We start from the raw sequence: 24,839 nt of genomic DNA, 5'->3' as shown, positions 1-24,839 counted from the left end.
CTTCTTATGGTGGCATGGTAACTAGACTTATCATGGTGATCAATTTGAAATGTATAGAAATATTGAATCGCTATGTTGTATACCAGGAATTAACATAGTGCTGTAGGTCAATCATACTTCACAAGCAGACAAACAAACTCATGGAAAAAGAGATTGGATTTGTGGTTCCTAGAGGAAGGGGTTGGGGTAGAGTATTACGTGAAGGCAGTCAAAAGGTACAAAACTTCCAGTTATAAGATAAATAAGTACTAGAGACGTAACGTACAACATGGTAAATGTAATTAACACTGTTATATCCTATACATAAAAGTTGTTGAAAGTAAATCCTAAGAGTTCTCATCATAAGGAAAATTTTTTTTTTCTCTATTTCTTTCATTTTGTATTGATATGAGATGATGGATGTTCACTAACCTCTCGTGATAATCATTTCGTGATGAGTGTGAGTCAAATCCTCATGCTGGACATGTTCAACTTGTACAGTCTGTATGTCATTCATATCTCAAAACTGGAAGACAAAAATTAAGTTCTAAAAAACTTGTTTGTATTAACCAATATTGTTTAGGTTATATTATCAAAATGTGGTCTGGGGACCTATTCAGTGGGCCTATGAGGTCAATTTCAAAATCAATGATTAAATGCTAAAATGTTATTTGCCTTTTTCAGTCTCAATCTCCCATGAATGTGTTGTGCAGTTTTCCAGAATGTGACACTGCAGCTCTTTGAATGCAGATGCAGACCCCCAAATCCAGCTTCATTCTATTCAGCCAGACATTAAAGAGATTTGCAAAAACAGAAACAGTACTACTCTTCTTACACTTATTTTTTTGTTTTGGAAAATATAGTTATTTTTCATTAAGATGTTACTAAGCTAGGACTTCCTAGGTGGCGCAGTGGGTAAGAATCCGCCTGCCAATGCAGGGGGCGTGGGTTTGATCCCTGCCCCAGGAAGATACCACATGTCATGGAGCAACTAAGCCCATGCACCACAACTATTGAGCTCATGTGCCACAACTACTGAAGCTCACATGCCTAGAGCCCATGCTTTGCAACAAGAGAAGCCACCACAATGAGAAGCCCGTGCACCACAATGAAGAACACCTCCGACTCCACCACAACTAGAGAAAGCCCATGTGCGGCAACAAAGACCCAACGCAGCCAATAAATAAATAAATTTATATTTAAAAAAAGATGTTACTAAGCTAATATATAATGGGTTTATTTGTATATTTTTAGAATTTCTCAGTTTCAATATCTAAAACAGTAAATATCAATATATAGAACCCACATAAACAAAAGCCCATTGAGGTCCTGTTTTAAAATGAAGGCTTTATTGTTATTCAGGTATGGTTAGGTCAATAGATCAGGAGATGACTGTCACTGAAAGGGAATTCTGTTCCCAAGACTAGGAGGCCTGCCATGTCACATGGGGCCACACAGGGAAGCACTAGTCAGTCAGAAGGTCGAAGGAGTGAGGGGAAAGTGTGAGTGAGAGCCTTATTGTGGTTTTCACAGAAAGGAACAGGAAAAGCAAGGTAAGCAGGTTTAGGATTGGCTAGTTTGAATAATTTCAGCAGCTTGTAAGCGGTAGGGGCTGTCCTAGGGTTTCCTGTAACTGGGGTAATTAGGACAGGTGAATATACGCATACCTTGGATATACTACAGGTTTGATTCCTGACTACTAAAATAAAGCAAATATGGCAATAAGGCAGGTCACGTGAATTTTTTGGTTTCCAGTGCATATAAAAGTTATGTTTACACTATACCATAGTCTGTTAAGTGTGCAATAGCACTATGTCAAAAAAAAAAACAAACCCCAAAAACAAAAAAAACAAGGTACATATTTTAGTTAAAAAGTAACGCTGCTGGACAAATGGCACCAATGGGCTGACTCAATGCAGGTTTGTCACAAGCCTTCAATATATAAAAAACGTAGTATCTGAAGTGCAATAAAACAACATATCCCCATATAGGCCCAAAGTATAAGAGCCCTATGAGAGCTGCATAAAGGCGGTGGCCGTGGCGGGGGTAGGTTATGGCTTTGGATTGGCTAGTTTGCACAGGAAAGGTGTTCTCACAAGGGACGAGTTCGCTAATCCTCAGAGGGGCAGTCTCTCCTGGGCCAGCAAGGTTCCAGGTGCCAGAGCACTAAGTATACAGAAAGTAAGGGAACAGAGTCAATACAGGTCCTTAATAGTTTTTAAGAGGGTAAAGAATGAAGCAATGTTCAGAGACCAAAACGTTTGAGGACTGCTGGGCTAGGCTATGCACAATAACAAAGATGTCCCAAATCTCAGTATTTGAACACAGCAAAGAGGGTTTTTTCGCTGCTCAGGTGAAGTCTTCACACTTCTGATAGGTGGCATACGGTCATCCCCGGGGATCCTTGGGGAATTGGTCCCAGGACCCCCAAAGGATATCAAACTCTACAGATGCTCAAGCCCCTGATATGAAATGGCGTTCCAAGGACGTGGAACCCATGGATACAGAGGGCCTCTTATACAGAGAATATCAGAAGGTTAAAAAAAAAAGTCATAATGTCAGAACAAAAGAAAATCATTTAAATTTAATTTCCTTTAGCTTAATGATAAACTCCCTATAATATCCTAATTTTCTCAATTTTGTTTCATGAATTAGTGAAATTTCATCACCACTTAGGAAGAGTTCAGGGACTGCTTGGAAATTTCTGACATCTAGGATAATTACGGATGGAAACGACGTGAAGGAGAAGAAAGACCTTACTTTGTTTATATGATGAAACAATCCAGCAGAGAGCGGGAAGATTGAAGAAACTGGCAAAAAGAGACACAATAGAAATCCTAGAGGAGGTGAAAGGGCAAAGGAGGAGATGGTTTGAAATAGGAAGATAGAGACATCGCTTCCTTGAGAACTGGTTGTAGAGGAGGAGGAGAGGGTGCCCTTAAAGATAAGTTAGTCGAAGGGAAGAGAGAGGCTGAGAGAGCCCACCCCCAATGGCACTAATTTTCTCTATGAATCACAGGCAAATTTATTGCTGAAGGTGAGCAGGTCAGGGAATATTGAAGATTTAGGCCCATTGCAGGGACTGGGGACAGCTGAGTTTAGATCTTAACTAGTAATATCATGAAACACATGGTAGCCTACCTTTTCTAACTGGGCTTATTAACCCTGTCATTGAATAGAGAAGGGACTGGGGTGAGTGTAGGGAACTGATGTGTATTGAAAGGCTGTGTAATGTGGATGGTTAAGAGCATGGTCTGTGAAGCCAGCTGGCCTGAGTTAAAATCCTGACTGTCACTTAACTTTCCTATTCAGTAAAATGGAGCCAATAATAGTCTTGTGGTGGTGTTTTAATGTGGGTAACAGCGGTTTTGTGGAGTTGTTTTGAGGACCAAATGACCAAATATATGCTGTGGATTTTCTTTCCATGCCCCTGCTGCTGGGGGTTAAGGGGCCCACCTAGGTTTCATGGTTTCACGTTTAGGTAAGTGTTGGACTCGGATAGGGACTGTTGGACTGCACCCCACAGGCCTGCAAACCCAGTATTTGCCCAGCTTGAAGACGGAAGAAAGAGCCCCGAGTCAGTGACGGAGACACCAGCAGTGTTAGTGGGTAGGGGGACCTTACCCGTGTGACCTGAGGTCCTGGAGTGACTCCCCACCACGGCAGCAGGCAGCAGGCAGGAAGGCAGGAGGTGGCGGCCGGCCATCGTTACCACCAGGGAGAGGGAGAGGTTACCAGTTACAGGGGGGATTGATGTCAGGTTGCCTCCTCTGTTACCAGGGAAACTGGCAGAGGAGCACGCCCCTCACCGCCCCTTTGATGAGCTAGCAAGGCGGAGATGCTCTGATCTGATGATTAGAACGGTCACTAGTTGGGGCCCGGGGCAGGTACAGAGGCATTTACTGAAGAGGGAAGGTCAGTCAGGTGAGTAGGTGTAGGTGAGGCAGGGACTGGTCGAGCAGGGGATGCACAGAGAGCAAGAGAAAAGTCATCTTGGGTGGCCTGGTCGTACAGGGGCAACCCCGGCTCCTCTGCCCTCCCTGCCCGTTTCCTTTGAGGCTCCTCCTCCAGTTCAGGCTCCTCCTCCGTGGCCCTCATGATCCTCTCTGGTTGTGGTGGGGAAATAGGAGGGGAGTATACCGGGTTCTCCCGTTTTATTTCCAAACTATATTTTGGCATAATCGCTAAGCCCTACTTTCCTTTAGTTTTATATCTCAGTTACATGTTTTAGAAGTAAACTACACCCTGGCTCTTATTTGCACTTTACTCTAATAATCCTAGTCTACCCATTCATCCACTTGCCCTCCAGAGAGCTACCTCTGCATCACAGGGGGAGGTCACATATGTGGAAGATGAAAAAGACAAAAGCATAAAAAACGTGTTTTTAAAAATCTCTTTTTACCTACTACCTCTCAATTCTCCTGCGAGTAGATGTTTTCATCCCCCTAAAATACCCAGTGCTCATGCTCAGAGGGATCGGTAATGTGCGCAGGGTTACACAGCAGTTTATTGTCAGAGTAATAATTCACTTCTACACCTGTGCTCTTCCACGCGATGCTCTGCTTTGCCTCAAACAAAGGGCTGCACTGGTCCCGCGGGGGCCTGAGGGCTGGAGGCATCAGAGGACTAAGGGGTGAGGGAGTCGTAGGTGTTGGTGGGAGAGTAAACAGCATAGGTAAGAAGAGAAAGAGGGGCTCTGGGTGTAGAGAGTTGGGGGCTGGTGAACAGGGAGAGAAGAAAGAAGTGGAGGAGCTGGAATCACAATGAAATGGATGAGCACATGGGGACAAGAACGGAGGGATGACTTTTGACACAATGGGAGGTGAAGCTGATAATTTTAAGGGGTTCATGCGCAGATGATGACAAGGTCCATGGTGTGGCTATAGGACTACTGAAGAGAAGCTGAACACCACTAGTGTGAGGGACACTAAGAAGTGCGAGTTTCAGCTGAGTGAAAGCTGAAAAATAGATCTGATGTCAGAGTCCTTTACACATGTTTGAGAGGGATCTTGCAGCTGAAAAAGAATGTAGACAGGGGCCAGGGTACCAGAGGCCAAGAGCTGGTGCAAGACAGGAGCCTCCCAGGAAAAGGAGGGCTGCAGAGGTAGAAAGAACCTCAGTTTTTAATTGCAGCACATGGCAGTTCTCATACACGACTCTGTATGGTCCTCCCAGCAATTTGATGAGATGCATCCAGGGCGGGGAATAGACTTTCTCTGCAAAAACCAGCTGTTACGCATCAGCATTGACTGAGACCAACTCTCTTGACTTGATCCATGCTGGCTGTCGCTTGCCATGAGAGCCTTTTTCCTCTGCGTACTATTCACAGTAGGGGATCAACCTCTTAGAAAGAAAACTTATAGACTCTACACAGAAAAGGAAGAAAATTTTTCTAAGTTTTCTTCACCCTAGACTCTGCTAAAAATCTTCAGGCTGTAGATGGTGAGAAAGAGCTGTTGGACTGTCAGGAACTTGTGCAGGAGCGGTTCTTATGGTGCCATCTAGTGTCCATGATTGGACTTACAAAGCTTTGGCTGTAAGTATTCCAAAAAATAATTTATTTAAGGAAATAGCAAGTAACATTAATTTTGCAAAGGAATAGACATTAAAACACCTAATATTTCCCTCTCTCTGCCAGGCAGATTTATTAACCTGGCCTCTTGACTACCCCGAGAGCTACACCAATGCAGTGAATCACTTCATTTCATAAAACAGTAATTATGACCTAGTGAAGTCCAGTTATCTTAAACTGAACACTTTTGGGACTTCCCTGGTGTCGCAGTGGTTAAGAATCCACCTGCCAATGCAGGGGACATGGGTTCAATCCCTGGTCCGGGAAGATCCCACATGCTGAGAAGCAACTAAGCCCATGTGCCACAACTACTGAGCCTGTGTGCCACAACTACTGAAGCCTGTGCTCCTAGAGCCTGTATTCCACAACAAGAGAAGCCACCACAATGAGAAGCCCGCACACAGTGAAGAGCAGCCCCTACTCTCCACAACTACAGAAAGCCTACACACAGCAACGAAGACCCAATGCAGCCAAATATAAATCAATCTTTAAAAAAAGTGAACAGTTTCTTTTCACTATACTAGTTGATCCAAGACCTTAAAAATCGCAAAGCTTGGTGTCAGAAGTGTCTGAAGCATTCAGGTCTTCACTCAGCAGAATGACGTATACAATGGTGCTTCAAACTATAAAATGTTAAGCAAAAGTATTAAATAGAGCTATTATTTAACAAATGCAATTCCATATTCTTGACACACCTCCTTTCTAAGCCTTATAACATATCTATGAGTTGCTATATAGACTTTACATGTGAAGAAGCTGAGGCTCAGAGAGGTTGCATGACTTGCCCAAGGTCATAGTGCTAGTTTTCTCTTTGCTATACTACATTGCCACTATGATGCTGATATAAGGAATTAATATGAATTTATGCAACAGAAATTTACTAATAATCACTTGTATCATCCATTGCGTTAGGAACAAGGTATATAAAGATTTCTGAGTGTTGAGAACTGAATGTTTGTGTCCAACTAAAATTCTTATGTTGAAGCCCTAACCCCCAATGTGACATATTTGGAGATGGGGCCTTTATGGAAGTAAAGTTAAATGAGGTCATAAGGGTAGAGTCCTGATCCAGTAGCCTTATGTCCTTATGGAGAGGAAGAAAGACCACAGCTTACTTTCTCTCAGCAGGCATGTGCAGCAAGAAGGCAGCTCTCTGCAAGCCAGGAACAGAACTCTCAACAGAACCCGACCATGCTGGCCCTCTGATCTCACTTTCAGCTCCAGAACTGGGAGAAAATTAATTTCTCTTGTTTAAGCCACCCAGTGTATGGTATTTTGTTATGGCAGCCCAGCCCAAGCCAACTAAGGCAATGAACATTTGTTCCCCGCAAGCTGCTTCCAGCTTTGTTAGGGAAGTCAATTGTGAGATAAATCACAACCCAACTTGCTGAGATAGATGAATGGACACTTCATATTTCTAAATGATTGCTTTAGAAAGAATCCTGATAAGACTTGGTGGTGACAGGCTACCACCGATGTCAGAGAGCTCTAAACTAAAATACATTTCAGGGATGACCTCTTACTTAAAGGTACCTTGTTATTGATAATCATGGACTTTCTCACAGAACCCCGTTTGCCCTCTTTGAGTAGGAGATGGAATGCAGTTATAGAGTCAGTGACTCAGTGTGGCTTTGGGTTCTGGTTCAAGAACAAAACTTGTGGTCCTCAGCTATCACATCTGTAAAGTAAAAGGGTTTTGACTAGCTGCCATCTGAGGCAGTCATCTGAATATTTTTGCTCACTTTGTCCCTAAAAGAGTTTTGAAAAACTGTGAAACTGTTTCCACATTTTAAAGTTGACATCTAAAACCTCCCTTTATAAATTTAGTTTTAAAGGATGTAATTTCCATTGTATTATAAATATTGACATTTTAAAATAATCACGACTCATGTTTCCAATACCATCTAAATAACATATTTATTAGAAATTCACTATCATTCATTAAAAAGACTGCACTTCACATCACTCCTTTTACTCATTGAAATATTTTCTTTCCATTCTCCATTCCCAGAATTTTATGTAATGCAGTATATTTTTATGTTTGAAAGTCTTTTATTACTTAAAATTATCTGAAAGTTTTATTATAATATTTAATAGTTATGATTTGAAACAATATATTATAAATTTTGATAATAATTATGCATAATTAGTAAAAGTTTGTTGGATACACTCAAAATCTATTGATGAATGTTTATTGTTAGAAAGACAGAATTTAATCTAGATTCAATTTCTATTTTCGGGTTTTACAGATATAAGCACTGAGAAACACTGTTCTCATAGATAGATGAAACTAATTTTAAGTCATTCAATTATTTCAACTTCTCAATTGCATGCCAAAAGTATCATAGTAATCTCTCATTAAATGTTATTTTAGGACTTTCCTGGTGGTGCTGTGGTTACAAATCCGCCTGCCAATGTAGGGGACACGGGTTCGAGCCCCGGTCTGGGAAAATCCCACATGCCACAGCAACTAAGCCCATGCACTGCAACTACTGAGCCTGTGCTCTAGAACCTGTGAGCCACAACTGCTGAGCTCGTGGGCCACAACTACTGAAGCCTGCGCACCTAGCACCTGTGCTCCACAACAAGAGAAGCCTGCACTGAGAAGCCTGCACACTGCAATAAAGAATAGACCCCGCTCACCACAACTAGAGGAAGCCCACGTGCAGCAACTTAGATCCAATGAAGCCAAAAATAAAATAAAAAACACCTTTAAAAAATGTTATTTTAGATCATCAACTCTAGGTTCTCCATCAAATTTGAAGGCAAAGAATCAGAAACCCCCTGAATTACAAAAGGATTGATTGTCAACTCTTTAGAGTCAACCACCTTCCCATTTCTGGGACTACTATAGGAGAATCATCTCACTTATAAACACGAATTCTAAGGAAAAGTGCTAAGTAAGGCTGAGAGCCTTGCCATCAGTGTGTCACCTGGATGACCTGAGATGCCACCAATATTTCTTGCCTGTGCTCTGCTTGGTTCTCTTAACACTCTCCCTCAAGAGCAATGCTTTCTTTGGGTAAAGTTTTTATCCTCACTCTTATAACCCCACTCTACATCATATCTGAATGAACATATTTGTACTGCTCCACTGAAATACCAAAACACCCACTCTTAAAGAGAAGAAAAGGAAAGACACAAAGCCTGAATGCAAATTTTTGATGTCTTTTATTGGAGACTTCTCTGAAAGCAGTATTTAAATTATCTCTTTGTTTTGATGCTCTAGAATAGTGCCATCGAATAGAAATAAAATGTAAGCCATATATGTAATTTAAAATTTGTTTAAAAAGGAAAAAGAAATATGTAAAATTAATGTTATATATAATGCACTATTTTGAAAATATTATCATTTCAACATTATCATATAAAAAGTTAAAAATGAGGTAGTCTTACATGCTTCTTGTTGTTGTTGTTACTATTCTTTGAAATCTTGCAATATTTCATACAAGCAGCAAATCTTAATTCTGACCAGCTACATTTCAGGTGCTCAATACCCACATGCGACTAGTGGCTATTGTATTGGACAACACAGCCCTTGAGGGACATACTGTATTAAGATTTGGGATGGATGAGAAAGCAGTCTTTTGTTTTTGTAACATAAGAATGTGGTGAACATAAAGGAAGTGGTCAGAAAGGAAAATAGTCCCATCCATGTCCTCATACTGCTGTGAAAGTTACCTTTAGCCCCAGGGCCTATGCTGCAGAGGTGTATGAAGTGGCCCCGGTGTACCTCAAGAGATAGAGGTACCTCACTTTGAAGATCCTTATTTTAAGGTGAATTCTAGCTGCCAAGGTCTTTGGAAAATAATGCAATGATAATGAAATTATGCAGCCTTACCTTCTGAAGAAGACCTAGTCAACTATCCTCAAAAATTCTGGACCAAGTAAAAAGAAAAAATTCATGAGACAAAAGATTAGCACAAGATCCACAAAGCCCTTGTTACTTTGTCAGCAATATCCTGGTATGATTTTTTAAGATATGGCTGACAACCTACCTTACCGCAAGTAGAGAGTTTTTGCTAACAGTAGGGTGATGTTTTCCTCTCTGACTGTGATGGAGATGAGGTTATATGAAAATCACCAACCTAACATCGGATTACTCTAGGAGGTGAAGGTTTCCTATGTCAGGGCACAGAAATGACTAAGAATCTCTTCCTTACCTTTATTTTCTTAGGAAACCTCCACAATTTGTCCTCTTAGCTCTTTCTAAATTCCAGTGTACTGTATGAATGTTGGACTTCCTTTCTAGAGGAACCTAGATACTTGTCCTAAATGGTAAGTGTAAAGAAGTACTCTATGATGCTGTCTTAGTCGGCTTGGGCTGCCATGACAAATACCTGAGACTGGCTGGCTTAAACAACAGAAATTTATTTTCTCACAATTCCGGAGGTTGGGAAGTACCAGATCAAGGTGCTAGCTGATTTGGTTTCTGGAGAGAGCTTTCTTCCTGGCTTGCAAATGACTGCCTTCTGTGTCCTCTATGGTAGAGAGAGAAGCCTGGTGTCTCTTCCTCTTCTTATAAGGACACAAGCCCTGTCACATTAGGGCCCCACCCTTATGACCTCATTTAACCTTCATCACCTCCTCACAGGTCCTATCTCTAAATGTCTTAGTTAGTTCAAGCTGCTATAACAAACTACCATACACTGGATGGCTTAAACAACAGAAATTTATTTCTTACAGTTCTGGAGACTGGAAGTTCAAGATCAGGGTGCCAGTATGGTCAAGTTCTGCTAAGGAATGTTTTCTGATTTGTACACTGCTGACTTCTCCTTATACTCACACCTGGTAGAGAGCTGAGAGGAACAGCAAACTTTCTTGTGACTCTTTTTTTAAAAAGTTAATAAATGTAATTTTTTGGTATGTATATTTTTTACTGAAATATAATCAATTTATGTTTCAGGAACACAGCAAAGGGATTGTTATAGCTCTGTATCTCTATCTATCATCTATATCTATCTATCTATCTTTTTCAGATTCTTTTCCAGTATAGGTTACTACAAGATATTGAATATAGTTCCCTGTGCTATACAGTAGATCCTTGTTGTTTATGTATTCTATATATAGTAGTGTGTATCTTTTAATCCCAGATTCCTAATTTATCCATCCCCCCTCCTTTCCCCTTTGGTAACTGTAAGTTTGTTTTCTATATTGGTGAGTCCATTTCTGTTTTGTAAATAAGTTCATTTGTATCGTTTTTTAGATTCCATATATAAATGATATCATATGATATTTGTCTTTCTCTGTCTGACTTACTTCACCTAGTATGATAATCTCTAGGTCCATCTGTGTTGCTGCAAATGGCAGTATTTCATTCTTTTTTTTTTATGGTTGAGTAGTATTGCACTGTATCCTTTACCCAACCATCTGCTGATGGACATTTAGGTTGCTTCCATGTCTTGGCTATTGTAAATATTGCTGCTGTGAACATTGGGGTGCATGTATCTTTTTTAATTAGAGTTTTCATCTTTTCCAGATATATGCCCAGGAATGGGATTGCTAGATCATATAGTAACTCTATTTTAGTTTTTTAAGGAACTTCCATACTGTTCTCCATAGTGGCTGCAGCAGTTTACATTCCTACCAACAGTGCACAAGGGTTCCCTTTTCTCCACACCATCTCCAGCATTTATTATTTGTAGACTTTTTGAGGATGGCCATTCTGACTAGTGTGAGGTGATACCTCACTATAGTTTTGACTTGCATTTCTCTATTAGCGATGTTGAGCATCTTTTTATGTGCCTGCTGGCCATCTGTATGTCTTCTTTGGAGAAATGTCTATTAAGGTCTTCTGGCCATTTTTTGATTGGGTTCTTTGTTTTTTGATTTTGAGTTGTCTGAGCTGTTTGTATATTTTGGAGATGAATCACTTATTAGTTGTATTGTTTGCAAATATTTTTCTCCCAGTCTATAGGTTGTCTTTTCATTTTGTTTATGATTTCCTTTGCTGTGAAAAAGCTTTTAAGTTTAATTAGGTCCCATTTGTTTATTTGTGTTTTTGTTTCCATTACTCCAGGAGACAAACTCCCAAAAATATTGCTGTGATTTATGTCAAAGAGTGTTTATATTTTCCTCTAGCAGTTCCTGTACTCCAAAAACTATAAAATGAAGATGCCACAAACAGATAGAAAGACATACCATGTTCTTGGATTGGAAGAATCAATACTGTTGAAATGACCATACTACCCAATGTAATCTACAGATTCAATGCAAACCCTATCAAATTACCAAGGGCATTTCTCACAGAACTGAAACAAAAACATTTTAAATTTGCATGGAAACACAAAAGAAACTGAATAGCCAAAACAATCTTGAGAAAGAAAAATGGAGCTAGAGGAATCATGTGCCCTGACTTTAGACTACACTACAAAGCTACAGTAATCAAAACAGCATGGTACAAAAACAGATACACAGATCAATGGAACAGGATAGAAAGCCCAGAAATAAACCCATAAAACAGACACAAAACACAAAAACAGACATATAGCTCAATGGAATAGGACAGAAAGCCCAGAAATAAACTCATGCACTTATGGTCAATTAATCTATGACAAAGGAGGCAAGAATATACAATGGAGGAAAGAGTCTCTTCAATAAGTGATGCTGGGAAAACTGGACAGCTAGATGTAAGAGAATGAAATTAGAACATTCTCTAACATCATATACAAAAATAAACTCAAAAGGGATTAAAGACCTAAGTGTAAGACCAGAAACTCTTGTGACTCTTATAAGGGCACTAATCTCATTCATAAGGGTGCCACCCTCTGATCGCATCTGAACCTAATTACCTCTCAAAGGTCCCACCTCCTAATACCATCCCATTGGAGAACAGGGTTTCCACATGTGAATTTTGGGAGGACACAAATATTCAGCTCATGTCAGCAAATATAGTCATACTGGGGGTTAGGGCTTCAACATATGAATTTGGAGGGACCATGATTCTGTCCATAGCAGATATTAAGATACTAAGGGTATGGAATTCCATTTTAGAAGCTCTTCAAATAATTTAAGATTATCAGCTGCCTGAATTATTTGTTCAGGATGAAATTCTTTTTAGCTGGAAGCAAAAGATTGGTTTAATATTTTCCAGAATTCCAAGTCTTTGTATAACATCATTCTCTGTCATCTCCTTGTGTATGAAATGGTTTAAATTTCATGATAAATTTCATTATGACACAAACTTCTCCCAAGAAAAACTCTTGCAGACAATTTTGGGGGTTTCCAGGTAAACCACTACTAGTGCAAGGTATTTTTTTTTTTTTTTTTAATGACTGCATCTCCAAATGTGAGGATTTTTAATATTTTTGTCACTATGGTATCAATTTTATTTTCTTAAATGTCTAATTGTTCTTTTTTTTTTTTTCTTTTTCTTTTTCTTTTATTTTTTTGGGGGTACACCAGGTTCAATCATCTGTTTTTATACACATATCCCCGTATTCCCTCCCTTCCTTGACTCCCCCACCTTGAGTCCCCCCCACCCTCCCTGCCCCAGTCCTCTAAGGCATCTTGTTATGCAAGGTATTTTTAACGAACTATTTCCCCTATTTTTTCCTGTAGTTATTTCTTCTAGTCTCAGAACTGCAAAGACATAGTAGTTCCCAACCCCAAAGTCCTGTTTAAAAATAATGAGCATTCCACAATCAAGAAACATGCTGAAAAGGGGGGGGGGGGGAGTGTCTTTCAAATAAACACACAGGTATTCCTAGAGTAGTTAATTTTTAAGTGAAACTAGTGATACTTCCTGCCAAGCTTGAGTGTAGTACATGAACCTGTGAAACTAGAATAAACTAAAAAGTACCTGTGACTACTTTAGAAATTGATGTACAGAATACACTGGAAGTCTATTTTTTATAGCTGTGACATTGGGAAATTCCACAGAGTAAAAATACAGGGTGTTTTAACTTTGCTGTAAAATATGGCTTTTTGGTATTGAAAAGGGAGATACACATTCAACTTGTACTAAGTTTCCTAACAGAGAATTTAAAAAAATCAATCACTCCAACAGACAAAAACTGTAATGGCTCGGTAGTATTCTTTCACGAATGGTTACTGTAAATAAGGGCTGAAGTGTTCAAAGAAAAGGAACTCAGAATCTTTCATGCATTAACTATTCTAGGCAAGGCCACTGAAGAAGTAATATTAGTTTGAGATGGTTCAAAATATGTTACCAAGTCTAAGAACTTACATATTATAATGCCACCATTTTACTTTTAGTTATTTAATTTAGGAATGTTTGATTCTAAGAGGAAGCTGGAAACTACCTGGAATTGTCTCTAGCAATGTTATTAAATAAGTTTTTACTTGGGCTTATAGATTTTTCTATTATTTATTCATCTTGACATAACAACAGGCTAACTGTAATTATTATTTTTTATTTATTTTTTCTTGCAGCATGTGTTTATTCACTTTTGTTTATCTGAAAATGCCTTTATTTCACAAAGCTATTTTCACTGGATATAGACTTCTCAGTTGACATTTTTTCCTCCCAGTCTTTTTTTTTTGGAAGTCAATTGGTTTTTTTTTTTTTAACTTTTTTTTTTAAATTTTTATTTATTTATTTATTTATTATTTTTGGGGGGGTACACCAAGTTCAATCATCTGTTTCTATACACATAACCCCGTATTCCCTCCCTCCCTTGACCCCCCCACCCTCCCTTGAGTCCCCCCCACCCTCCCCATCCCAGTCCTCTAAGGCATCTTCCATCCTCGAGTTGAACTCCCTTTGTAGGCTAACTGTAATTATATCACAGTTCATGGGCTTACTTTTCACAACTCCCTCTAAGAAACTCTGATCTAGTTTTTGACTTATTTAGTTTACATACTTGCTCTCTAATAATTTAGTTCTGTAATGTTGTTAAAAAAAATTTTAGACATTCCCAATATGCACATATACATTAAAAATACACACACGTAGTATTATGTATACTATAAAACACATACACAATAACAGCTTTAAAGGATTAGATAAAAATGAAATAAATTTTAAATCTTTCTATTGAAGTACAAAATAAGAACAGCATGATTAGACATTTTCCCTTACTTTGGAAAGTCTTGGTTTATTATTTTGTGACATGGTGATTTAAGTTTGATTTTTTTCTATATAACAGACTTTGGCAGGGGGAACAATTTCAGATTTATAGAAAAATGGAGATGATAGTACAGAGCTCCTATATACCCTGTACCCAATTTCTCCTAACATCTTACATTAGTATGGTATATTTATTACTTAATGAATCAATATTGATCCATTATTATTAACTGAAGTCCAGAGTTTATTCATACTTATTTTTTTTAACCTAGTGTCCTCTTCTGTTCCAGGACCCCATCCATATTGCATTTAGTTGTCATGTCTCCTTAGACTCCTCTTGAGTGACAGTTTCTCAGACTTTTCTTGTTTTTGGTGGCCTTGACAGTTTTGAAGAGAACTGGTGAAATAATTTTTAGGATTCCCCTCTACCAGAATTTGTAATTTGTCTGGTGCTCCTCCATAATTAGACTGTGGTTAAGGGTGTTTGGAAGATCACAGGGGTGAGGTCCCCTTTTCATCCGATCATATGAAGGTTCCATACCATCAATATGATTTATCACTGAGCTCAGGGAACACTGTAACTTGGCCCATGGGTAAGTATTCAGTTTTTACTAAGGTCCATTAGCAAGCCAAAATTTGTTTCTCAAAAGGAGAGTAGTTATCTTCAGAGTATGGCAGGGCTTTGCTCCAAAATCCTAAGGGTTTGTATTGTGATTCACTTACAGGTACTTGCCAAAGACTCCTAATATCATCTGTATCTGCCACTTCAAGCACCACTGGATCTACTGAATCATATGACCCAAGTAGCAGAGTAACATGCATTAAAGCCTAGACCTGTTGCAGAGACTTCTCTCACTAGATACTATGCCTCTTTTTTTTTTTTTTTTACAGTAGGAGGAGCCAGATGTAACAACTTATCCTTCACCTTAGAAGTAATATCTTGATATATTCAACTCCATCGGGCCCCTGGAAATTTCACTGAGGTAGAAGGCCTTCCAGTTTAGGGGGATTTATTTCCCATCCTCTGATATGCAAATATCTTACCAATATGTGTACAGTAATTGATACTTCTTGTTTATCAGGACCAATCAGCATATCATTATCACTGTAATGGACCACTGTGATGTTCTGTGGAAGGGGAAAGGGTGGGAGATTTAGTCCCTGCAGACTAAATCATAACATAAGGCTGAAGAGTTGATATATGCTATGATAGGACAGTGAAGGTGTATTGTTGGCCTTGCCAGTTGATTCCTTCTGGTCGTCTTTTTCAACACATATAAAGGAAAAAGCATTTGCCAGATCAATAGCTGCACACCAGGTACTAGGAAATGTGTTGATTTGCTCAAGCAATGAAACCACATCTGGAATAGCAGTGCAACTAGAATCATCACATCATCAGATTTACAAAAATCCAGTCATTCTCCAAGATCCATCTGTCTTCTGCACATGCCAAATAGGTGAGTTGAAAAGGGATGTGGTATGTATCACCACCTCTGCAACTTTCAAGTTCTTGACAGTGGTGCTAATCTCTGCCATCCCTCCAAAAATGTGGTATTGTTTTGGTTTACATTTTTATAGGTAGTAACAGTTCTAGTGGCTTCCATTTGTCCTTTCCTACAGTTAACAGCTTTCATTCTACATGTCAGGGGACCATTGTGGGGATCCTGCCAGTTGCTGAGCATGTGCATTTTTTATGCATTCTGGAACTGGGGAAATAACCATCAGATGTGTTCAGAGACCCACTGGGCCTCATGTAAGATGAACCTAAGCTAAAATTCCACCGATAACTTGACGTTCACAAGTCCCTACTCTGATAGGTAGACACAGTGATGTTTTGGGTTTCCATGAATTAGTGTCAGGTCAAAACCATTATCTACTAAGCCCCCCAAAGAATTGTTATTTCCTTTCCCCTAATGTACAGTCACTCCAGTAGATGGCTATAGGACCCTTTGGGGAAGCCTGGGAAAAAAATAACACTATACATTTTTGGCAATGAAGTAGGGTCCTTCCTCAAGAATACCTGGCCTCCCCTTCAAAGAGTTCTGGGTATGTAAATTGGCTTAAGCCTGGGAACTGACTGAGAGGCTGTGACTTTCTGTTTTGGTGATACAAGTTGGGGTTTCTGTTCGTAGACCTAGAACTCTCCTCTGCTTATTTTCTTTGGCCGTGCTGCGCAGCTTATGGGATCTTAGTTCCCTGACCAGGGATTGAACCTTGGCAGTGAGAGCAGAGTCCTAACCACTGGACCAGCAGGGATATTCCCAGAACTCTTCTGCTTATAAAGACCAAGTAAGAATTTAATAATTATCCATCTATTTCTTTTCTAGGGACACCATGATCAACTAGCCAATACCACAGGTCTCTGAAAGTCACACAATTCTGATTACTGCTTTGGCTCAGCTGTCCATTACAGTAACCACATTGGTCCCTCCCTGCCACCCTAAGATCCTATCATCACCACTGCATTTAAGAATCCCAGTTTGATGACAACAGGCTCCACTGTAAGATACATCTGAATAGAGAGGGGAGCAATTGCAGGTTTCTTCAAGGATGCTGGGACTCACTTCACAAATTTTTTCTCATAGTCACATTGAAGGGTAATGTGGGTGAGAGTCTTATGTGATAAATCAACTCGAAGATTCCAATCTTCCCAAGACTTTGGGATCTTCCTCTACAGTATCCTAGGCAGTTCCAACACTTCAACTTCATTTAGTGTAGGCACTTTTGGGTGGAAGGAAGTCAAGTGATCAACGGTGTTTTCACTTGGTTTTTTCTCACAGTGGGTTTATTGGGCTCTGAAACCTATCTTGTGGTTATTTTCTTAGCTCCACAGGCATAATGGGAAGGGACATACTCAGCAACCAATCAAACAAACATAAGCTTTTTCTAACCCTTTGAGGTCAAGTGTATCTAAGCTAAAGTGTATCTGCTTAGTAGACTCTTATCAATAAATTCAGCCTGATAGTATTTTACAAGCCTTCATCTTCATCCCTGTATTAGTTTCCTAGGTCTGTTATTGCAAAGTACCACAAACCAAGAGGCTTAAAACAACAGCAATTTATCCTCTCACAGTTCTTGAGAGTAGGTATCTGAAATCAAGCTGTTAGCAGGGCCATGCTTCTTCTTTGACATAACCTTTGTCTTTTCCTTGCTACTAGTGGCTCCTGGCATTTCTTGACTTCTAGCTACATCACCCCAGTCTCTGCCTCCATCTTCACATGTCCTAATTCCTTCTATCAATATATCTCTGCATCCTCTCCTCTTATATAAGGATACCAGATATTAGTTTTTAGACCCACTCTAATTCAGCACGACCTCATTTTACCTAATTACATCTTCAAAGAACCTATTTCCAAATAAGGTCACATTGCATTTACAGTTGGAGAATGAATTTTAGGGGATACTAGTCATCCCACTATAATCCCATTCCCTTATGTATATGTATTCCAAATATGACTACATATTTTGTCTGCTCTGAATTTTTTTAGCATATGTATTTTACTTTTTCAAATAAAATTAAAGGCGGAACACCCGCCATAGTTCTTTGCCATAAAATCCAAGTATTCTTTCCAGCCAGTTTCTCCCCTTGACGGCCACTAGTACTTAGTCTCCTTATACTGGGCTCCCTGTCTTGCCCTTTTCCAATCTTTTCTCTAGCTACAGACATATTCACCTTTTAAAACAATCTCCTTCCCACCTTTCAAGGAGGATCAAACACAAGGTTCCTAGTTAGCCCAAAGAGGCTTTTCAAGATCTGGTCTCCAGTACCCTTCTTCCAGGTTCCTCTTTCAATAAAACCCCATTATGAACCCGTTTTGCCCCAGAACTACTTGTAAGTTTCTGAACTGCCCATGCCATTCCCTTCCATCCTTTAGCCCTGCGCTCTTTGCCCCTTGCACTCAGGACTGCGGCGCATCTTCAGCGGCTACTCCGCTATTCCCTCCCCAGAGAGGAAACCTTTTTTGTCTTTTGATCTGTGAAGTCTGTTCATATTTTCCCTTTGCTCTTGCGCCTCCTAAAACCAAATTTCCCATTTGAAAGAAGGTAGTCCAACAACACACACACACACACCTTGCTGCGCTGGCTCACCGGTCGGGGAGAGCCCTGAACCCCTTCTCGCCCTCAGGGAGGGGAGGGCTGTAACTCGGCCCTGGAGCGACAAGCCCCACCCCACGCCGGAGGCCCAAGCCCGCTGGGCGCTGGGCTCGGGGCCGGGTGGTGACGGAACTGTCCCTGGGGGCGTCCGGGCCAGCCGCACATCACCCAAGCGGACCGCATCCCTCGCTCTACAGCCGAGGAAGCCCCGCCGGGGGAGGGTGCGGCTCCCAAGCCCAGAGCGACACTATTAGGCGCTCAAACTTGTTAGCGCCCTTCACGCCTCAGGCCGGCCTTCCGCCTCCTCCTCACCGAGTACACGTCACGCCGCTCTTCCAGTGCTTTCTCTCCCTCACGCCCGGGAACGCGGGGACGAGCAGCGGCCGCACTCGCGGGGCCACGAGCGCGCGCGGGGAACTCCAAGGCGGGCCGGCGGCGCGCGGGAGGAGCAAGCGCACTAAAGCGCTTCACGTGGGCGGTCCTCCCGGGCGGCTCGGCCCGGGCAGGCGCATGCGCAGGCTCCGCGTCGCGGGAAGCGGGCCGTCGCGGGCCCCGCCCCCTCGCCGCAGGTCAGAGGTCGCGGGGCGGGCGGTGGTGACGCGCGTGGAAGCGTCCGGTGTGCGGCCGGTAGCCGGCGGGCAGCGGAGCTGCGGCGGCGGCGGCGGCCACGGCCGGGCGCCCCGACGGGAAGGGCTCCGGGTCGCTGGGAGGCGGCCGAATCCCTGCGGCGCCGCCGCTGGCGGCGGCCCCATGAGTCGGGGAACGATGCCTCAGCCCGGAGCGTGGCGGGGGGCGAGCTGTGCCGAGAAGCCGGCGCGGGAGGCGGGGGCCGCGGCGCCGGAGGGCGGGAAGGCGGCGGCCGGCGGGCAGCCTCGGGCCGCCGTGCGGTGCCCGGCCGAGCAGTGAGTGCGGGGCGCGGGCCGGGGACGGTGGGGACGGCAGGGGCGGGCGGGCGGGCGGGCACCGGGCTCGGCCCCCATGGGCAGGCTGGGGGTGGGGTGCGATGGGGTGGGGTTGGCGGGGGAGTGGCCGGCGGAGGGCCCTTCGCTGCCTCGCTTCGAAGTAAGGTCGTCGGTGACAGAGGATTGTGAAGACACTCGTATCTAGTGTCCGATTACAAACGTTTTCCTGGAAGGCGCGTCTTAAAATGCTGGTTATCCAGAACCCCCACCCCCTTTTTTGACATCTTCATAGCTCTAAAGCGAAAGAAAGCTCCGGAAACTTGGGAGACAAACTCCAGGAGCATATTATATGGTAACTCACTCCCATCAGATCTGTCCCCCCCACCTGTTGCGGGAAGGAGATAAGGTTGTCCCTGTCACAACCCTAGGAAAACTGAGCCACGCGACATGTTTGTTCTTGGACGGCAAGTCTCCACTTGATGGAGCGTCCCACCTGTTGGACAGACTTTGGACGGAATCTGACCCAATTGTTTTGCCCGTTAGCTGCTTAAGTAGATGTCCCCAACCCCCTTTAGTTTTAATTGCGAAGGGCAGTGCTAGTTAGATCAATTCTTTGTGAAGAAGGCGGCGTAAATCGGAAGAGTTTTATAGTTTCTGCGAGGGTCTGGGGGTAGGGGTGGAAGCAGAATATAAACTTGAAGGCTGAAACTATTCTGCACTTTCAAGTTCTAGTCACATAGAAATGCCTTTGGAATTCCAGAATTGACGAAAGCACTCACATAACCAGTTTGACAGATCTTAATTGATCGGAAAGTGCGCTTACCCCCCCCCCCCAATTTCCTAAAAAGGGGCCCTGGGGGGAGCTGCTATTGTAGTTAATGTATTATAATAATTTTTGCTTGCATGGTTCTTTATCGTGGGCTTTGACATTCTCATTGAGCACCCAACCCCCTTGGGATATTATTATCCACACTTAATGGGTTAATGGCCACTGGGAAAGACTTAGAGCAGGAGGTCTCAAACTCCTGCCCCCAGGAGCTAGGCAGGTAACCCTAATGAAGCTGGTGAGGTGTAGACCATGGGTTCCTGAAGAGCTGAGTCCGATGGGGACAGGGTCCACTAAGTTCCAACCTATAGTCGCTGGTTTTCTGTGAAGAATCCGGGTATTCTGAGTTTCGTTTGAAATGTCCTGATTTTTATTTTATTTTAAAAAATTACATCCAGGTTTTTTTTTTTTTTTTTTTTTTTTTTAATTTTTATTTTGGTTACGCTGCAGAGCTTGTGGGATCTTAGTTCCCCAACCAGGGATCGAACCCTGGGCCCTGGCAGTGAGAGCACCCAGTCCGAACCATGGTCTGCAAAATACTCGAGAATTATTTGGCACTTTTTCTGCTGGATGTGGTTCCTAGAGTCTGAGCACCGGCGGAAATGGGTCATGGTGCAAAAGGAGCACTCTTTCCCGATGAAAAGGTTTTGTGGCACAGGTGCCTCTTCTGTCTACTGTCAGTAGAATTATAGGCATGGAGCTGAAAGGAATCTAAAAAATCCAGCCTTCTGCGTGCTGCAAACTGCGGAGCCCGGGGGCCCGCGGGCCACAACTAGAGACAAGCCCATTTGCTGCAGCGAAGAGCCTGCGCTGCAACGAAGACCCACCACAGCCAAAAATAAAAATAAATTAATTAAATTTAAAAACACACACACACACACACACAAACGCCCTAGCCTAAGTTTGTCATTTTACACGTTAGACAACTGAGTTGCAGATTTGATAGATGCTGCTTGGCCAGGGAGGCAGGGGAGTAGGTTTCAGAGCCATGTTCCCTGATGCCTGGGTGAGGACCTCCCCCATTGTCCTTCTGGCTTCCTCAGTAAAACCAGGCAGAGGGACATAACTTATAATGACTGCAAACTTCACTTTTTTTTTTCCTTCTGGAATAGGTGTTCCAATTCGCCATTTATTTAGTAGCTGAATTTCTTTTTTTCCTATTTTTGCTGTCTTTGATGATCTCATTCTCTTTTAACTCTCATAAGAGAACAAGGGGGAACCAGGGGAAGGAGGTGAAGATAACTTCAAATGACAGCTTCTGAGCATCATGTCTTATGTTTGGGGCTTTGTTGTTTATTATGTGGGCAGTGGGGCTGTGTCTCATTGCGCTGTGATATTTTCCTAAGGGCTACAGAAACTGTACTGCATCGTATAAATGTTACCTCTTGTATAGTTTGTAATATAATGTGTGCACATCAGTTCTTACATGATGATATATGTGCCCAAGTAATGGAGTGTAGATTTAAATAAATAATGTAATGCCTGAACTAGGTCCTAAAATAGTTTTTGAGAGTAGAGTTTGCCTTGCACAGGAATTGAGTAAAATATTTGCACCTGGAAATATGAAACACCATAAAATGCAGATGTTTTGAGGTATCCTGCGGAGTCATTTTAATTCATTCAGTGGATAGAAATTATGAATACAAATCATAGCCCAACTTTTGCAGCTGTTATATTGTACATTCGGGTTGTGACTTTGAGGGGTGCAGTGATGGGTAGGGGAAGGGACAGCTCATTTCCTAGGCTGTGCTGTAGGATACCACTTCCTTGTGACTGAACTCAGTGTTTTGCAAGGGAGACAAATAGTGAGGGAGAAGGACAAAAATCATATGAATAAGATGCTTCCTAAATCTCTTTCCTTCCTTTCCTTTCTTTCCTTTTTTTCTTCGTTTACTTGAGAGCTATGGTTGGCTGGCATCCCTTGGACAAATCCTAAAGATGGCTCACAGGATGACTTAGGTTCCCTTTTGAGGAAGTATTAGGTCAGACCAGATTCAGTTGACTTTTTTGGAAACTTCCTCACTTTTCCTATCAGCGGGGCTCCTATACACCATCTCCTGCTCACCTGACCCGTACAGTTGAAGCTTATGCTGTGTCCACTTCTTCCTCTTAGCTAAGCTAACACTACAGTCCTTGCGGACCAGGATGGTTCTGGGACATGGCTGGTGGCCAGGCTAGACATGCTTAGGGAATTGAGAAGTGAGACTACACCATGGTCTGTCTCTGTCTGCCTGACGGTGCGACAGGGTTTGAACCTGGGGTCCACAGGCTGGCTGGGGGAGGGGGGGGCATGATGTGTCTGTGTACCCCTCTGAAGCTGAAGGCAAAATTATATGTGTATTTATGTCTTTCTGGACTGAGTTCTGAGGAAAGCTGTGGATTCTCAGAAGGGCTGTGAACAACAAATTGTGAAGCCATTGTTCTTGGGTGTTGCAGCATGTACTCTTGTGTGAATGTGTTTTCCACCCACCTCCCACCTTAGCAGCTCTGAAGGGGGCCATCTTTGATGGGGTAACAGCTACTCCCTCCTGCCCTTCCCCCACCTGGGTGTAGAACCTGCTTCGGAGTTGGGATGCCTCTGAGAAACCTCATTGTTGAGGATGTCTCAGTTGTTCCCAGACACCTCTGGAAGTCACGTGGAGTAGCATGACCCAGTCACGGAAAGTCCACTTGCAGAAAGGAGGTGGAATTTTGGCCTGGGTGCCGGTACTTTCCTGCATTTGATGTGTTGTTCACTCATCTATACAACCACTAAGAGGTGGAGCAAGGCTGGGTTGAGTGGTCTTTGCTTTTCCTGTGCCTGTGTGGGACGGTACATGGTGTCACAGTGGTTGACACTGTCTCACCAACACTGCCTGGGCCATTAATCTTCGAGGACAGGCCAAGTTAAGCATAAACTGCAGCGTTCAGGTGCAGAGAGCTGAACAGAGTCATACTCAGTTTAGCTTTTGTAGATAACTAAGGGGAACTTCGTGCAAATGTTCATAACGGTGAGTGATTAAAATGCTGCTTGTTAGCTTTGCATATGTGTTAAAATTGACTTTTTTCATATTATGTGTTATATCGGAAGTTGAAAAATTTTCTTCACAGAAATGTCTTCTGCTTCACTGAGCTCTGCGTTTTTAGCTTATAGCTTTTGTTTTGGGGAATCGTATAATTTTGTCTATATGTATAAAGCATTTTTAAATTAAGTTTTCAAACGTACTATTATCCAGGTCTTTGAACAGAGCAAGAGGAAGGTTATAATTTAGTAGACAATGTCATGTAACCTACTTAATGGTCTATATTGCCTTAAGAGTAAAATATTTCCTCTCTAAGAGAAGATGGGAGCTTGAAAATACACACTTTAAAGTAACATTATGGTGCTAAACTACTAATTTTCTAAGTAGGAATTATTAGCATTTTGGTTTTAAAATTTAACTCAACTGTGTACTTGAGTATGACTCACAAGCCATGGTTCCCAGTAAATCAAGTCACATTTAAGACTTTTCTTCACTACTTTTCTAGCGATCTGTGTGTTTTCTAGAAGGAAACTTTTGCTGTGGTGGTCATTTGAGCCTATGGACTTCAATGGCCTCTTTGTGTTAGACGGTGGACACTCCTCACCCCCACCCCAACTTGACACACACAAAAGATTGCCAAATTTCTGAAACTGATCAGCATCAAGGATTTTATCTTATCATGTAATATCCCCTTTCCTTTCATTGTTTTGCTATCTTCCTTTCCCACGACAAAGATTTAAACCTTTAGCTATTTCAGATTCCTAACTATAATTTCTTTTTGTTGTTATTTTCAGCTTTAATATTTTGATACTTTAAAAAGTTAAAGCAAAAGTTTATTGAGTGAAGTATTTTCTTAAGTAAAATTATTTTAATTTTTCTTGCTTTCACACATCTTTCTTTCCAGTTGGTGGTCCTTATGTTGGATGAATATTTCATTTTGGCTATTAAATGTCTTCTTTCCTGACCATATTGATTGAGTTTTATTGCTTGAACTTATACCTTATCCTCTCTCCCACGGAAATAAGGTGGCCTTTAAAAGCCATATTACAGTTTCCCTGGTGGCCTCGGCAAGTTAGCACATGTCCTTGGCTACATGTGCTTGGTGGCCGTGGAAGTTAGCAAACATTTGTGCATGGGATATGAATGATATCTAGTGTGGCTAAAGTAATTTGAATATACTCTGGGCCTCCCATTCTTCAATTTCTGCTTTACTAGTTTTGCATCTCTTGAATCACCACATTTTTATTTCCAGTAATCTCCCTTTCTGCTGTCTTCCCTTTGCATTTAATTCTCCTGTTGACTGCTTTTTGTCCCTCTCCTGTTAGTCTTTGGGGGAGTTTGTATTTGCGGCTGTGCAGAGAGATGCCTGTTTAGAGAACCTCCTCTGGGCACTGGTGTGGCCGTTGCACTTTGGTTATTTTATAGATTAGAA

The 24,839-nt window shown here is 41.9% G+C and overlaps 1 protein-coding gene and 1 long non-coding RNA gene across 3 annotated transcripts in view; one reads left to right on the top strand and one right to left on the bottom strand.

Annotated features, from left to right (window-relative positions):
- Positions 1–5,599, bottom strand: part of LOC130836177 (uncharacterized) — a 53,532-nt gene extending 47,933 nt beyond the window's left edge. For both annotated transcript variants that reach the window (XR_009049140.1, XR_009049141.1), the window contains exons 1-2: positions 3,604–5,599; positions 412–505 (exon numbers count right to left, since the gene is read on the bottom strand). This is a non-coding gene — a long non-coding RNA (uncharacterized LOC130836177). The remainder of the gene's footprint in view (positions 1–411; positions 506–3,603) is intronic.
- Positions 5,600–19,275: 13,676 nt separating this feature from the next.
- Positions 19,276–24,839, top strand: part of OTULIN (OTU deubiquitinase with linear linkage specificity) — a 31,931-nt gene continuing 26,367 nt past the window's right edge. The window contains exon 1 of the mRNA XM_057709348.1: positions 19,276–19,579. Coding sequence (XP_057565331.1) covers positions 19,428–19,579 — 152 coding nt within the window. The 5' untranslated portion in view covers positions 19,276–19,427. The remainder of the gene's footprint in view (positions 19,580–24,839) is intronic.

This window comes from Hippopotamus amphibius, chromosome 15 (assembly GCF_030028045.1).
Source record: "Hippopotamus amphibius kiboko isolate mHipAmp2 chromosome 15, mHipAmp2.hap2, whole genome shotgun sequence".
Taxonomy (NCBI): domain Eukaryota; kingdom Metazoa; phylum Chordata; class Mammalia; order Artiodactyla; family Hippopotamidae; genus Hippopotamus; species Hippopotamus amphibius.
This window is presented reverse-complemented; position numbering and strand designations above follow the sequence as displayed.